The following is a 13,664-nucleotide window of genomic DNA, read 5'->3' as shown; positions in this document are numbered from 1 at the left end:
TATTATATTATTATTTTGATGAATCCAATAGCTAATCCAATGTGAGGTTATGGATAAAGAGATTTTGGATTTATGAAAAATATATACTTTTCATTAATTTTTGAAGATGAAAATAATGAATATAATGCTAATGCTCTTATACAACTGGCCTCTGCTTTTGAAACACAAAATTTTAAAAATTTTCTCAAGTTCAATACAGTCAGACACTCTCTAAAGACAAACATCTATTTTTTATCATTTTTTTTAACTCAGTTCATCTCTCATTATTTTATCACTGTTCATTGACTATATTATACACAAAAAGCTTCATTCGACCATCTCCTTTCTCTCTCTCGTGTTGCCCTTTCGACAACAAAACTTGCTGATATGTAATACGAATTGACACTGTCCGCTGTCTGCTTGTCTTGTACGGGTCGTCTCCCATTGGTTAAATTGATGCCCGTACCCTTAACTATTCAAATACAATTTGTCTTGTATAGTTGCTATTTTTTACTCCCATCTTTTTCAAATACCATTTCATAAAATATTACCTAAAAAAGCACACAATAATTGGTGGTTTTCATTTTTTCTTCTTATATCAAATATTACAAAAAAATTCAAAATATTTTCATCTCATCTCTATAAACAAATACACTCATTTTAACAAGAGCGGTGCTACTCTGCCTCCCAGAGTAGCCTAATCATTTTGACCGCTAGGCCATTTTGGCCATTTTATTTATTTTTTTCAATTTTTTTATTCATTTTTTTATCATTTAAAAACATTTTTAAAACATATAAAAAAATATCAATACACTAATAGCCACTTCCTTAACTATTAATTAAAAAAAAATTAAAATACATAAGGTGTCAAAATGAGGGAGCAAGTTGAGTGGGCAAAGTAGCATTTTTCTTTTAATAAAATTATCTCATCTCATTTTATCTCAATTCACATATCTCAACACTATTCACACATATCTTAAAAAATCTCATCTCATCTCTGAAAACAAACGAAACCTAAATTTTAGGAGAGGTTTGGATAGTGAGTAGAGATGAAAGTTAAAAATTGAATAAAATATTATTAGAATATTATTTTTTTAATATTATTATTCTTTTAATATTTCAAAAAATTGAATTGTTTATTATATTTTATGTAGAAATTTAAAAAAATTATAATTATTAGATTAGATGAGTTTGGAGACTTTTATTTCCAAATGGGACCTTAATATTCTCTTTCGTCCAAAGTATTGGCTCACTGATCGTTAGTTACTTTTAAGTAGTTTAGCATGTATTAAGTCTCGAGTTCCATTTTTTTTTTTTTTTTTGACCTTATGCAATAGCACATTAAGAAGATGATGTCACATTATAGCACCCTATTGTCTCTACTTTCATTTATTGATGAAAAATTTTACTCATTATTCTTACTCAATACATTACACATGATTTTTTATTTTTTATTTTCCTTAACAAGTATATGGTATAGAGATAAGAAATAAAAGAATTCAATTAGTTTAGTAGTAATAAAATAAAAAATAAAAATAAAAATAAGTATGATATATGGTATGTGAAATGATAAATAACAAAGCTCACAAGAAGTTTTTAACCTCAAAATTTGCACGAGTATGCAAATAAGAAATGTTGATTTCTGCATGAAAATATAACTCATTAATTAAATATTAGAAATTAAAGGGTAAAGAGAGCGGAGCTTCAAGATTAGACTCAGGAGTAAAGGCTAGTTCGATCCTTTTCCAACCCGTTGGAAAAGCTAACTATGAGAGGAGGGGAGGAGGAAAGTACAGAATTATCTTAAACAAATTTGAGATACCTTTTGTATTAGATGACTTTTTTAAAGAGACAAATACAAACTTTTTTGATAGGTTCACTCCAATGATAAAATACCTTTTTGATAGGTTTTTGGATATTTGAAAGATGTTTAGTAAGGGTGTTACCAGTCCAGTTCAGTTCAATTTTGTATATTTTTTAAAATCGAATCGGTATATACCGATTTTGAAAATTTAAGAATTAATACCAGATCAATTCACTATTAAAATCGAAACTTTCGATTTTTCTAGTTTTGATTTGGTCAGGTCTGACTTTTTCAATTTTACGGATTATCTATGTTAGTAATAATATGATGTTTATATATACTAAACTATTAGTCTATTTATATTATAGTATAAATAAATTATTTTATAATAATTAACACATAATAGTATAATATTGAATTTAACTATAGTTTATATAAGTCTAGACTTTTTATATGAGTATATATGATTCTTTTTAAGAGAAACTGTCATCATTTATTTATCAGAGAAACTTACATCTATGACAGAATACATGCAAGAATATCATCATATCATTCGGAGCTCCACCAATATACTATTTTATTTTGTGGCTGATTTGGTCTTCGCTACTGCTTATACTCTCTATAGACAAACGTCTAAGAGATAACACTCTACCTAAACAGAGACTCAATTTCACTCGTCATAGAAAGAGATGACTCAACCTCTACAAATAAATGTACAAGAGATGTACTCTTTTTATTTTTATTTTTACTAAACGATAAGGAAACCAATAAAAAAAGCAGTAAGATAGATGTGAAAAATGATAGATTACAGTTTGGATCCAATTTGGTATACTTCAGAATTTGTGATGGCGCATGAAGGCAATAAACTTGTCTCTTTTTAGCCACAAAAGTCATATTTGAAAGATCTATTAGTGGCAATTACGATAATTCGATGCGCATGGCCAGAAAAGCTGTCCAAATGGATGGCATGTGAGGACCACACATAATTGTGAGCAACGTGTGAGGACCATGCATGATGATTTTCGCAAAACCATTACTATTTTACAAACGATTTACAATTTGGAAGTCTTCTTGTACTTGTGAGGACCATGCGCGTCTCTCGAGAGTTGTCAAAAAATTATAGATCTATTTCTTTCAGCCTTGAATTAAACAAAATAAACTAAAAAGATATAACTATCTTGATAGACAAAGTGGGTAGATGGAGAAGGGAGGAAATGAGAGGGACGAGGAATAAGTCTAGGTCTCCTCCTCCTCCGGCAAAAATCATATCTAGTAGTTTTTTACGAGAGAGAAAGTTTTACTTTTTACTTGAATATATATGATCAAATGTTTAAAAATGTATTTATCTTTAATATATATATATATATCAAAAGTACGTTTATATTAAAGACTTAATATTAATATTTATGTTTAAGATTAAAATTTTATGTTATAATATTAATAAACTTGAATAATAAGATTGGAATTTTATGTTATATTAATTAACAAAGCTCTTTAACATATAATATATATGATATAATATAAAAAATTATATATACCGGTCTGGTTCGGTTTAAACCAATTTTCAATATATGAAAACTAGTACCACATCGGTTTAGGATCGGTTTCGATTCATAAGAACCGGTACAACATCGGACCACTTACTAAGGGTTCAACCGGTTTTCTAATTTTCTTTTACACCCCTAATGTTTAGATTGGAATTAAGATTTTTTAAAGAAAAATTTTATGTATAAGCCAGTGTGGATAACACACTCAATAAAATATTTACATAGTATAATTTGATTTGAGAGATAAATTTTAAAATTGAATCTTACAAATCAAATTTTAACATTTAAGTAATATGGATAATGTGGTCTAATCACCGAGTTGATAATAAAATAACTATTTTTTAAAAGAGTAATACTAGATACAATTTTAGGACATGCAAGTTTCACACATTCCTTTTAAAAAAAATTGAGATTTATTATTAAAAAAATAATTTTTTCATTTAGATATCAGATTTACTCACTTTTTTTTAAACAAAAATTTCGCCAAACTTAAACAGTCACTGCTAATATCATTTCTACTTTTAAAAACAAAATCGGAAACGATAACCTAGTTTTGTCCCGAACCTTACCGAGATAAGAGGTAAATATGTTTTGTTATTTTTGGGACGGGTCGAAGTTTACTACTGGTTGCATGAGGAAGAGTCGATTAACAGGGTTTCGAATCTAAAGGCGAAAGGAAAAAGGGCGACCACAACCACAACTATAGAGAACACTCGGACTCGGTGTGAAAAGAGCGAAGCTTTTCGGCATTCAGGTAATTAACTCAATCACTTCCAGATGTTCCAAAATGTCTTCTTAAACTCCACTCTCCAGTAGTACGTAAATGTGGGTCGCACACGCACAAGGTTGCACTCCAAGAGTTCGATAAAATGCTTACGCAAACATACTTAAAAATATACATTGTTTTACGTATTTGACGAAACTCTCTCTGTGTCATATTTGTTGGCATTCGGGTAACGATATGGTTAACGTGTTTTTGGTATTCGATGTCTGTGGTGATGTCTAGGACGTAGGTAGAATGATTGGTTGATTAGAAATGTCCTTTTGGTAGACATGTAAAACTTTTTAAACGCTATTGCATTGTATTTTTTCTTGATCTGTTTGCTCTTATAATATTCTATAACCAATTAAAGAAAAGTCGACAAGGTATTTCCTTATTTTGTATAAGTCCTCTTTCTTTGTTGGCTGAAGCTATGATTTATTCCTTATTCATGGTCATAGAGGGCGTTGTTCTCTTGGCATGCAACTAGTTATATGGTGCAACTTCTGGCTAGAAAATTGTGCTACTGCTGCTGCTAAACTAAATGCTCTATGTAATTTCATTTGGCTCACGAATGTAATCTGATTCATATTTGTAGAGGTTTTAAATAACCTCGTCAAATGAATGTGGATTGAGGTGGTCAGGACTGACTAAATAGTATACGACTCTGGAAATATGTGGTTTTAGATAGAGCTGAATAATTAAGAAGCATTCGTCTTATAGGGTTGAGCATGTCTAGAAAATATATGATGCAATTCTTGGGGAATATTTTTTCAAATAAATGAAGGGTGATTAGACACGGATTCTTTTCAAACTAGGTGCCCAAAGCTTTTTGGATGTAGATATGGCTATGTCAGATAATGGGGCGTGCAGTTTAACTTCGAATCAAAACAGAAACAAATTATATATATTGGTTTGAACGTTATACATGAACTAATATACATCAATCAATTTTGTTGTTACAAGTCAGTAATTTTTCATAATTTTATTTGTAGGTTTCTTCTCAACTTTTATGTCATTCAAATAGCATATTCATGCCAAAACTGTGTAATTGATCGTCATACTTCTTACTCTGTCATAGGTTCAGACACTCATAAAGACGTTCGCTTTTCATACTGTTATGGAGGGGCAATCTCCTACTAGTCAAGGAATTTAATGTTTACAATTTCTGTTTGGCCTCGCTTTGTGAAAATACTAAGCTGCGGTGTGCTTATCTGAATCTGAGCTACAATTTTAGAACACCTCTTTGAGACTATTACAACTATGTTAATCAGGAGTTTACTTTTTGGGAATGTCCCTCCTTTGAGATGCTTTTCATCATCAGCACTTAATATTCTGAAAACTGGAGATATCTTAAGGGAGACGAGAGTTTTTACAGATGAAGATGTCCTTGAATATTCAAAGGTGAGTCACGACTCAAATCCTTTGCATTTTAATTCAGAGCTTGCTCGTAACGCTGGATTTGAAGATAGACTTGTTCATGGGATGCTTGTTGCTGCCCTCTTTCCACGGATCATTTCTTCTCATTTCGTAAGTTACAATTTCTGGGTTTTTTTACCCTCTCTTCTTAATTTTTCTTATTCATATTATTGCAACAAAATTTAGTTGATGGAAGAAGAGCAACTACAGAAGTAACTAGGAGTTTGTTATGTATACAACAAGGAAAAAAAGGGAACATACCACCTACCAAGCCATATTAGTACTTGTGAATTCACTTGATCTCACGTGCAATATTTTGTTGTGGCAAATGTATTTAGGTATTAACATTGTAGGGTATATGATTTTGAGCTGCAGTCAATGGCTGTGTTGCAAACAACCAGGACGAGTGGATAAATATTGGGTTAAATGATTTTGGTGTTTTATGGTATGTATTGAAACTTTTCCTCCAGGGGGAATCTTATTTGGGATTTTCAATAAAAAGAAATTCACCCAGATTTGAGTTATAGGAGAACTATGTTTCATCCTGTTTGTTCTGAAAAGCACAGTTGCAAGACCCGTCCTTTCCAAGATGGTCTAATTTTTTGAAATGGTATGCTTGATTTGTAGCCTGGAGCTGTATATGTTTCCCAAAGCTTGAATTTCAGGTTGCCGATCTATATTGGAGACAAGGTCAGTGGTGAGGTACAAGTGATTAGTCTAAAAGAAAACAAGAAAAAATACCTGTAAGCTATGTCATCAATTTAGTTCTCCCACTCCATTGAACTAGAAAAAGATTTTCACCTTTAAATTACTTGGATGCTTGATTATACAGAGTAAAACTCAAGACAAAGTGCTTCAGGAATGATGAACTTCTGGTTCTGGATGGAGAGGCTATGGCTATCTTGCCATCTCTGGCTGTGGAACGAGTCCGTTCCCTGGACTGATGGAAGCAGTTAAAAAGGTGCCAGATTCTTCTGTAGTCTAATTAACTGCTTAGCATCATAAGCTTCAATGTATTGACCAATTTTTCACTTGCTGAGAGTTCTAGAGAAATTTAACAGAGTTGTCTGGATGGACATAATACTTTCAAGGAGTTTTTGTTGAAATCTGAACCTAATGTTTACTTCTTTGTTTTTTTTTTTTTTTTTTTAATGCAAATTTAGAATCAGTACTTCTTTTGCTTCTAAGTGAAAGAAAAACGTCTCCCACTCAAACTGGAAGAAAAATCTATTATCTATATAATATTTTAAACTTCTCTACCGAACCATACCTCAGCATCTACTTAACCAGTTTTATTTTTATAAAATCATAATCTATAAATTTGGTAATTTAAGTTTGAAATAATTTGAAAAGTCATGTGAATAAATTTATGGAATTTGAAAGTTTAAAGGGTTTAAACTTTAAACACTTCTACTTCCTCAGTATACAACTCAAGAATTCAGGCAATGGACCCAAATTAAATAATTAAATTATCGTAATTAGCAGCATGGTGTGTGTTCTTATTAGTTTCCAAATGTTTGATGGTCTCATGCATGATTGATATGACTATCAAGCTTACCCGCTCAGCTATGCTGTGTGGCTCTGTGGCCTGACCTCGTCTAGCCCGCACCCTTGGGCGCATTGCTGGTGGATGTGGCGCTGCAGCAACAACAGTAGTAGGCATTGGTTGGCCATGGAAAACCTGCAAACGTATCTCAAATGCATCACCACAGACAACGCTTGGAAGAGAAACAGGATCTTAAAAAACTAAGGTCAAACCAATTTTGGGCTGTCCCATGGCTGAACTGGAAAACACTCATTCTGATAATTTTCTCTGCCTCTGGAGGCTAGATCTTTCTCTTTTTAAAATCAAATTGTGATTTCTTCAAAAAAAAAAAAAAAAAAAACTGTGTTCTTTCATCTATATGTAGTTTATTGAGATTAATAATTTTTAAAAAAGCACGTTCAGATAATTCCATAATGGGCCACAGACTCGTTGATATGGAGAAGCTTATGGGGCTCGTTGGATCTTCATAAGGAGGGACTTGTGTGGAGAGTTGGGAATGGACGAAGTATAAGAATATGGTGAGAAGTGGATTCTTAGACCTTTATCTTTCTACATTCTGTCTCCAGCTAAAAATTTAAGTACAACAACCAAAGTAGAGGAATTGATTGATGCTGAAGGTGGTTAAAGGTATTCTGAATGAAGACGAAGCTGAGCTGGTTTGTAGTCTTCCTATCAGCCAAACTGGTCTACAAGATAAGCAAATCTGGACTCCAACAAAGAATGAGATCTTTAATGTAAAAAGTGCTCACCACCTGAATATGAGCAGGAAAAGAAGAACTCAAGGGGACTCTTCAAAGGGGATATCCGACGGCTGGAAGGTGTTATGGAATCTTAAGGTTCTTGGTGTGGTGAAGATGTTTCTTTGGAAACTTCTTAATGACAGTTTACCCACAAAAAAGAACCTAGCTCGCAGGAAGATTGTAGAAAATTCTTGCTATCCCATCTGTGAGAGGGAAGAGGAGTCTATTTGTCGTGCTATTTGGAGTTGTGTTGGTGCTACAGATGTTGGGGCTGAGGAGTCAAGCCCTTTGCCGAAATGGCCTAGCAGTGAAGTGGAAATTAATGAGGTATGGGATAATCTTGTATTGAAATTATCTAAGGAGGAATTGGAGCTGGTGGTTACAGTCATGAGAAGAATATGGCTGAGGAGAAATGCCTTTGTTTTTTAGAAGAAGTTTATTGGCCCTAGTGTGCTTTTCAAACAGGCAAAAGATAGTCTACTAGAATTCCAACAAGCACAAGAAACTTCTGAAAGGGAGCAAGGAAGCAGTGTAGTAGAAAGAAGGGGGCTCAAATGGAAGAAACCTGCAAATAACTTGATGAAAGCAAATTGGGATGCTGCCCTCAATGTGAAAGAAGGAAATATGGGTATTGGAGTGGTCATTAGAGATGATTTGGGTGAAGTGTTGGTCTCTTTATGTAGCTCAAAAGGAAGGGTTACTAACCCTGCTACTGTAGAGCTCCATGCGTTATGGAGAGCATTGAAGTTATGTGTTGAGCTAAATTTTACTAAGGTTTTGTTAGAGGGAGATGCATTGAAAGTCGTTAAAGCTGTAAATAGTATTGAAACAAATTGGGAGTGACATGGACAAATGATAGAAGATATAAAACTGGTCCTTCATAATAGACGTGATTGGGTAGTACAACACACTTACAGGGAATGCAACACAGTAGCTCATAAACTTGCTAGATTTTCACTCAATGTAAATGAGGAACATGTTTGGATAGAAGTGGCCATACGGGGATAATTAGTTTTGTAATACAGGATAAACTTTGTATAGTTTGATGAAGTGGAATACAAAAAAAAAGTATGGTTTATTTAAAAAAAAAACAAAGATAATTTCATAATGAAAAATTCTACTCATTATCCTCACATCACACACCACATAATTTTTTAATTTTTTTTTTCTCTTATCAAATGTGTGATGTATGAATGATGAGTAGAAGAACCTAATTAGTTTAAGAAGAATAAAATTAAAAGAAAAAAAAAAGTGTAATGTATGGTATGTGTGGATGATGAGTAGCAAAACTCCTTCCCTCCTTCCCCTTAAAAAGAAAAAGAAATATTGAAAAAACGCTCACTGTCAAACGTTACAATCACTCCCAAACTTGATTCCTAAATACATATTTACCCGCCATCAGTTGTTACAGGATGACGGGTAAATGGAGAACAACTGATGGCAGAATCTCCAGAACGCATTGCAAATTTGCTAAAATGGGACGACAATGCACTAAAGTGCTTTACTTGGTTTGCTGGTGTCTCCTTAAAAGAAAAAAATTAAATTACAATTAATTAGTAATTTTTGGGAGAGATTTGGATAGTAAGTTAAAATGAGATGAGATTAGATAAAAATTGAAAGTTAAATAAAATATTATTAGAATATTATTTTTGTTTTGAGATTTGAAGAAGTTAAACTGTTTATTATATTTTGTATGAAAGTTTGTGAAAGTTATAATGATTAAATGAAATGAGATGAGTTGTGATGAATTTTGAATCCAAACCTGTCCGGATGTATTTTACCACTCCATTTAAAGCGAAGGATTGTTAGATAAAAGTGTGATTATTTTTTAAAAAGTGTCACAATTAAAATGGTTGATCTAGAATGAGTTGTAAAATAGTTTTAAAAGAGTTGTAGTATATTATCATGCACGGACAGCTGTGTTTAGCTCTAACAAAAATGATTTTACTGTTCATACACCCCAAAGTCATTTTTAGTCCATCCCGTGTTTTGTCCATGGATTGCCTGTGCATTTATCTTCACTCTTTTTCTTTTTTTATTTTTTTTAATGATAAAAATCTTCACTCTTTCCTAATCGCATAGTACCGAAGATAATGCAGATTTGGGACTAACACAGAGTAATACACCTTTTTGGCATCTGGTTCCACCAGAAAACCCACGGAATCTACAAATCAGTAAGATCACAATTGCACGATGTGGTTAATTAAGCCGAATATATCATCACCACTTTTCAACACCTAAAAATAAATAAATTTCTCATAAAACATGGCCTGTCCTCAATTAAGTATTCAACCATATGTTTCTTCCATTTTAAATGTCCATACACAAAATCTTCGTAGAAATGTCTCAACTCTACCAAAACTTTCCCCTTCCGACTTAAGCACCCACTTCATCTACTACACTCAAAAAACTCACGACTTTCAAAATTTATTTACATACCAAATGTTAGTTTGACCTGTTGCACCAAGTAATCAAATGAAGAGGAAAAAAAAAGACAAAGACTCAGTAAAATTCCAGTGTGCCAAATACGGTGATAGGTGGGCTGATTTCAATTTGAGTTGCCTTCCCCTCCGAAATCAATTCGGGTAATGCATTGGCTTCCTTGGCTGCTACTCCCTCTCCAGTCCATATGGTAACATGGGGCCACTGATTTCTGGAAGTAACCGTTTCACCATTTACAGAACCAAGGCAAGCTTCAAATGCAGCCATTTTCTCCGAGAACAGCAGAGCAGTCAACCTGACTGGGACCTTTTGATGAAGGAAAATGCCATAACTAGCTACAGCTGTAACACCATGACTTCTCTTGTGTGCAAGAGTCACATGAGCCTTATTAAGGTTTTTCAGCATCGCCTTGTTCTTTAGGAAAGCCTTAACCCTGGGATCTTTCTGAGCCAACTGCTTGGACAAACATAAGAGTCAAAAAGTATACCTTCATCCCTAGTTATGAACATGATGAATGCTATTCATAAATGGAAAAGTTCAAAAAAAAAAAAAAAAAATATCAGTGATTCTTGTCAAGCAAGGTATAAAAACCCAACGTAGGGTCAGCATCAACATGAGGGTGGCAACGCCAAAATATAAAAGAAAAAGAAAAAGGAACTCAAAATAATTCAAGGATATTAAAAGCTGAATCATAATCAGTTATTCAAGGGTTGGATAAGGTCCAATCAGTTCAATCAGGAACAATCAGTTACTCAAAAATAGTGGGTCCCATTTTTTGCAAAGGGCATGCACGGGACTTGCACACCCTAGGCATGTACAATTCATTTTCCTATTCGGAATCACCAAAGAGAATATTTGTGGGGGTGCATTAGATTCATTGCAGAGGCGAATTGGGACTACATCTACGGTTATATGGATGCCTTGGGATATTTGAACTCATGGAAGTCAAATACAAATCCTTTCTCAAGCCTAGCCCAGGCTCTACAAGGTGGGTCTCCAACCTGTCTCTTATAAGCTTTGCATTTGGAAGTCGTATCAATTGCTTTAGTTAGTGGATGCTAGAAAATCATGATCTCTCAGTCCCAGGCCTTAGGGCCAAACTCCGTACTTTTGCAAGTAATCATACAATATCAACAAAGTGATACCCAAGCCCAAAGCGTAGTTGTAGTAGGCAGACAGGAAAGCCCCACCCTGAAACCTGTTAAGCCGTTAGCTAGGCCACAAAAGTCTGTTTGAGGCCCCTAAGCAGGGTTTATGAAAGAAATTTAGTATTCAATAAACACGTTAAAGAACAAGTGAGCTTATTTGGTTGTATATTAACTCAAAATAACAGATGCGAAGGAAATTTTTGCATACATCATCAAGAACGCTTTGGAATTCAGTTAGAGGCAGATCAACGGCAGCATAAACAATGTTTCCAAACTTCCTCTTTTCAGTATCTGGCGTTGAATAATCACCCTTTGCAATCTTTTTTAGTTCCTCCAAAACTTGCTTCACAGCAAACTCAAATGGAACCTGGGGTCATAGAAATTGTAAAGAAAATCAATTAAGTACTTTAAGAAAATAATTGCTAAGGGCCTTCCAGCCTGATGAAATTTGCCTCCACTCTAATTAAGAATGTTTGGGTATCGAGTCCCCCAACCCCCATGTCAATAGAAAAAGAACGAAAATAAGTTTTTGCTGAATTTGATCTCATAGAACACCTTTCACATTAAAAAAAACTGAATATATTACATTACAGGACAAAGCAAAAAGAAACAAATTTGACCTGTATAGAGTTAAGATACTCAGCATTGCCAAATAAAACCTTCCGCAATTCTTTCTCCCATTTGGCCCACTCTTTTGCATAGGATCCCTTGGTAGACTCCAATCTAACAGCAGTGGCAGTAAGGAAACAATAATAGTAAAAATAAGAAAATATCCTTTGGAAGTAAATGGCATTTAAAAAAAAAACAAAATAAGATCTGAAACAGGAGAAGAAACATTAAAGACCTAAACTTTCTATTTCATATGCATAGTGAAGTAGAAAGTAAACAAAAACAAATAAGAATGCAACCTTAGTGTTAAATCATGAGGCGAGTTCAATCACAACTATTGCTATAGTTTTGTGTTTATGCAAGGATATTACTAGAGAACAAGGCAATCTCATTTCTCTACAAGTCACTGCACCTATTTCTTCTCATTCTCTTTTCCCTTTTAATTTTTGTGTGGGTTAAGAAAATCTTAATGGGAAGCACACATGGATGCAACTGGATGTACACAGGAAGCATGCATATGGATGCCATGAGCCCTAAAGTGCCAGCCAGCATTAACACACTATCAGGAAAAAAGAAAATAACACAAAGGGAAAAGTACTTCGCATGAGTGAAGCAAAGACTGTTCTAAAGAAAACAGACTGTTCCAAAGAAAGGTTGGCAGCTCAACCTTTGGGCTCAGCCGTTTCTTTCCTGCCAATATTGTCAACATTAAACAGTTCACACTTCTCTATGCCAGTCATTTTTTAACTCTAAAATCCACTATCAGATAATTAATAGCTTTAAAACAGATTTATACATAATGCACTCCAAACAAAGTAGAAGCCAAAGAGAAAAGCTTTCATGTAACCAAACAATGCAACAGATTTGATCCAATGATCCCTATCTTTCACCAGAATCCTGTTAATCGGTATCAGTTCTGGGCAGTCAAATAAATTGATGTGTGAATGAACCAACTTTATCCCTCCCAAAGTTAGAAAAGTTTATGTTCTTGGGCATCATCCAATTTAATCTAATTTGCACGAATCATATACTAGATTACTAGATAAAGATTCTAGACACTAGATAGAAGTACACAATTTGGTAACTACAGATAATTGGCTTTAAAATGCTGTCAGGATCTGGCTTCAATTTCTCTGCACAAGTTATTTTACATATTATATATATTAGTAATCCAAAAATAAAATATGCTGGTACTGTTAATCATGAACCTTCCATGTCGGGTAGTGTGCAGCTTGTACAGATCTATTCCTTCCTCCAAAATAGACTTCACACTATCCGGTAGGGGACTCCTGCATATGCAAACAGCAATGAAATAATAGTATCCATTTAAATTTATACAAGACACAAGAGGGCCATAATTTTATTGGCAAGTGGTCAGAAAATGAAGTTTGATTAAAAATCACCACTGAACTGTACACTACTGCAACAAACTATTAATATTGTATCAACTGTTCAATTTGAAAATCTTTATTTATTATTATTTTTTTTTTTTTGGGGGGGGGGGGGGGGGGGGGGGGGGGGGGGGGGGGGGGGGGGGGGGGGTGGGGGGTTGGCGTTTAACCATCTTAGGATTACCTATCGGATTTCAGCAACGGCATCTTCACAAGTGAGCCAAATCGCTCAACTAGTTCTCCTTCAAACTCTTTGCGACTCTGTAAGATGTGAATAGG

General features: G+C 33.9%; 3 protein-coding genes across 3 annotated transcripts in view; 2 read left to right on the top strand and 1 right to left on the bottom strand.

The window, feature by feature from the left end:
- Positions 1–3,835: 3,835 nt before the first annotated feature.
- Positions 3,836–6,632, top strand: LOC121240013 ((R)-specific enoyl-CoA hydratase). The gene is made up of 4 exons (XM_041137444.1): positions 3,836–4,084; positions 5,172–5,620; positions 6,137–6,252; positions 6,342–6,632. The coding sequence occupies exons 2-4, from the start codon at positions 5,354–5,356 to the stop codon at positions 6,451–6,453; spliced, it is 495 nt and encodes a 164-aa protein (XP_040993378.1). The 5' UTR covers positions 3,836–4,084; positions 5,172–5,353; the 3' UTR covers positions 6,454–6,632.
- A 1,031-nt stretch (positions 6,633–7,663) lies between these two features.
- On the top strand, positions 7,664–8,638 carry LOC121238127. Its single transcript, XM_041134972.1, has 2 exons — positions 7,664–8,122; positions 8,261–8,638. Exons 1-2 carry the CDS (start codon positions 7,664–7,666, stop codon positions 8,636–8,638), a joined length of 837 nt encoding a protein of 278 aa, XP_040990906.1.
- A 1,437-nt stretch (positions 8,639–10,075) lies between these two features.
- The window catches only part of LOC121238769 (tRNA ligase 1), a 51,755-nt gene continuing 48,166 nt past the window's right edge, over positions 10,076–13,664 (bottom strand). The window contains exons 23-27 of the mRNA XM_041135792.1: positions 13,570–13,646; positions 13,203–13,283; positions 12,006–12,108; positions 11,594–11,752; positions 10,076–10,690 (exon numbers count right to left, since the gene is read on the bottom strand). Of these exons, the coding sequence (XP_040991726.1) occupies positions 10,298–10,690; positions 11,594–11,752; positions 12,006–12,108; positions 13,203–13,283; positions 13,570–13,646 (813 nt within the window). The 3' untranslated portion in view covers positions 10,076–10,297. The remainder of the gene's footprint in view (positions 10,691–11,593; positions 11,753–12,005; positions 12,109–13,202; positions 13,284–13,569; positions 13,647–13,664) is intronic.

This window comes from Juglans microcarpa x Juglans regia, chromosome 7D (genome assembly GCF_004785595.1).
Source record: "Juglans microcarpa x Juglans regia isolate MS1-56 chromosome 7D, Jm3101_v1.0, whole genome shotgun sequence".
Classification (NCBI taxonomy): domain Eukaryota; kingdom Viridiplantae; phylum Streptophyta; class Magnoliopsida; order Fagales; family Juglandaceae; genus Juglans; species Juglans microcarpa x Juglans regia.
This window is presented reverse-complemented; position numbering and strand designations above follow the sequence as displayed.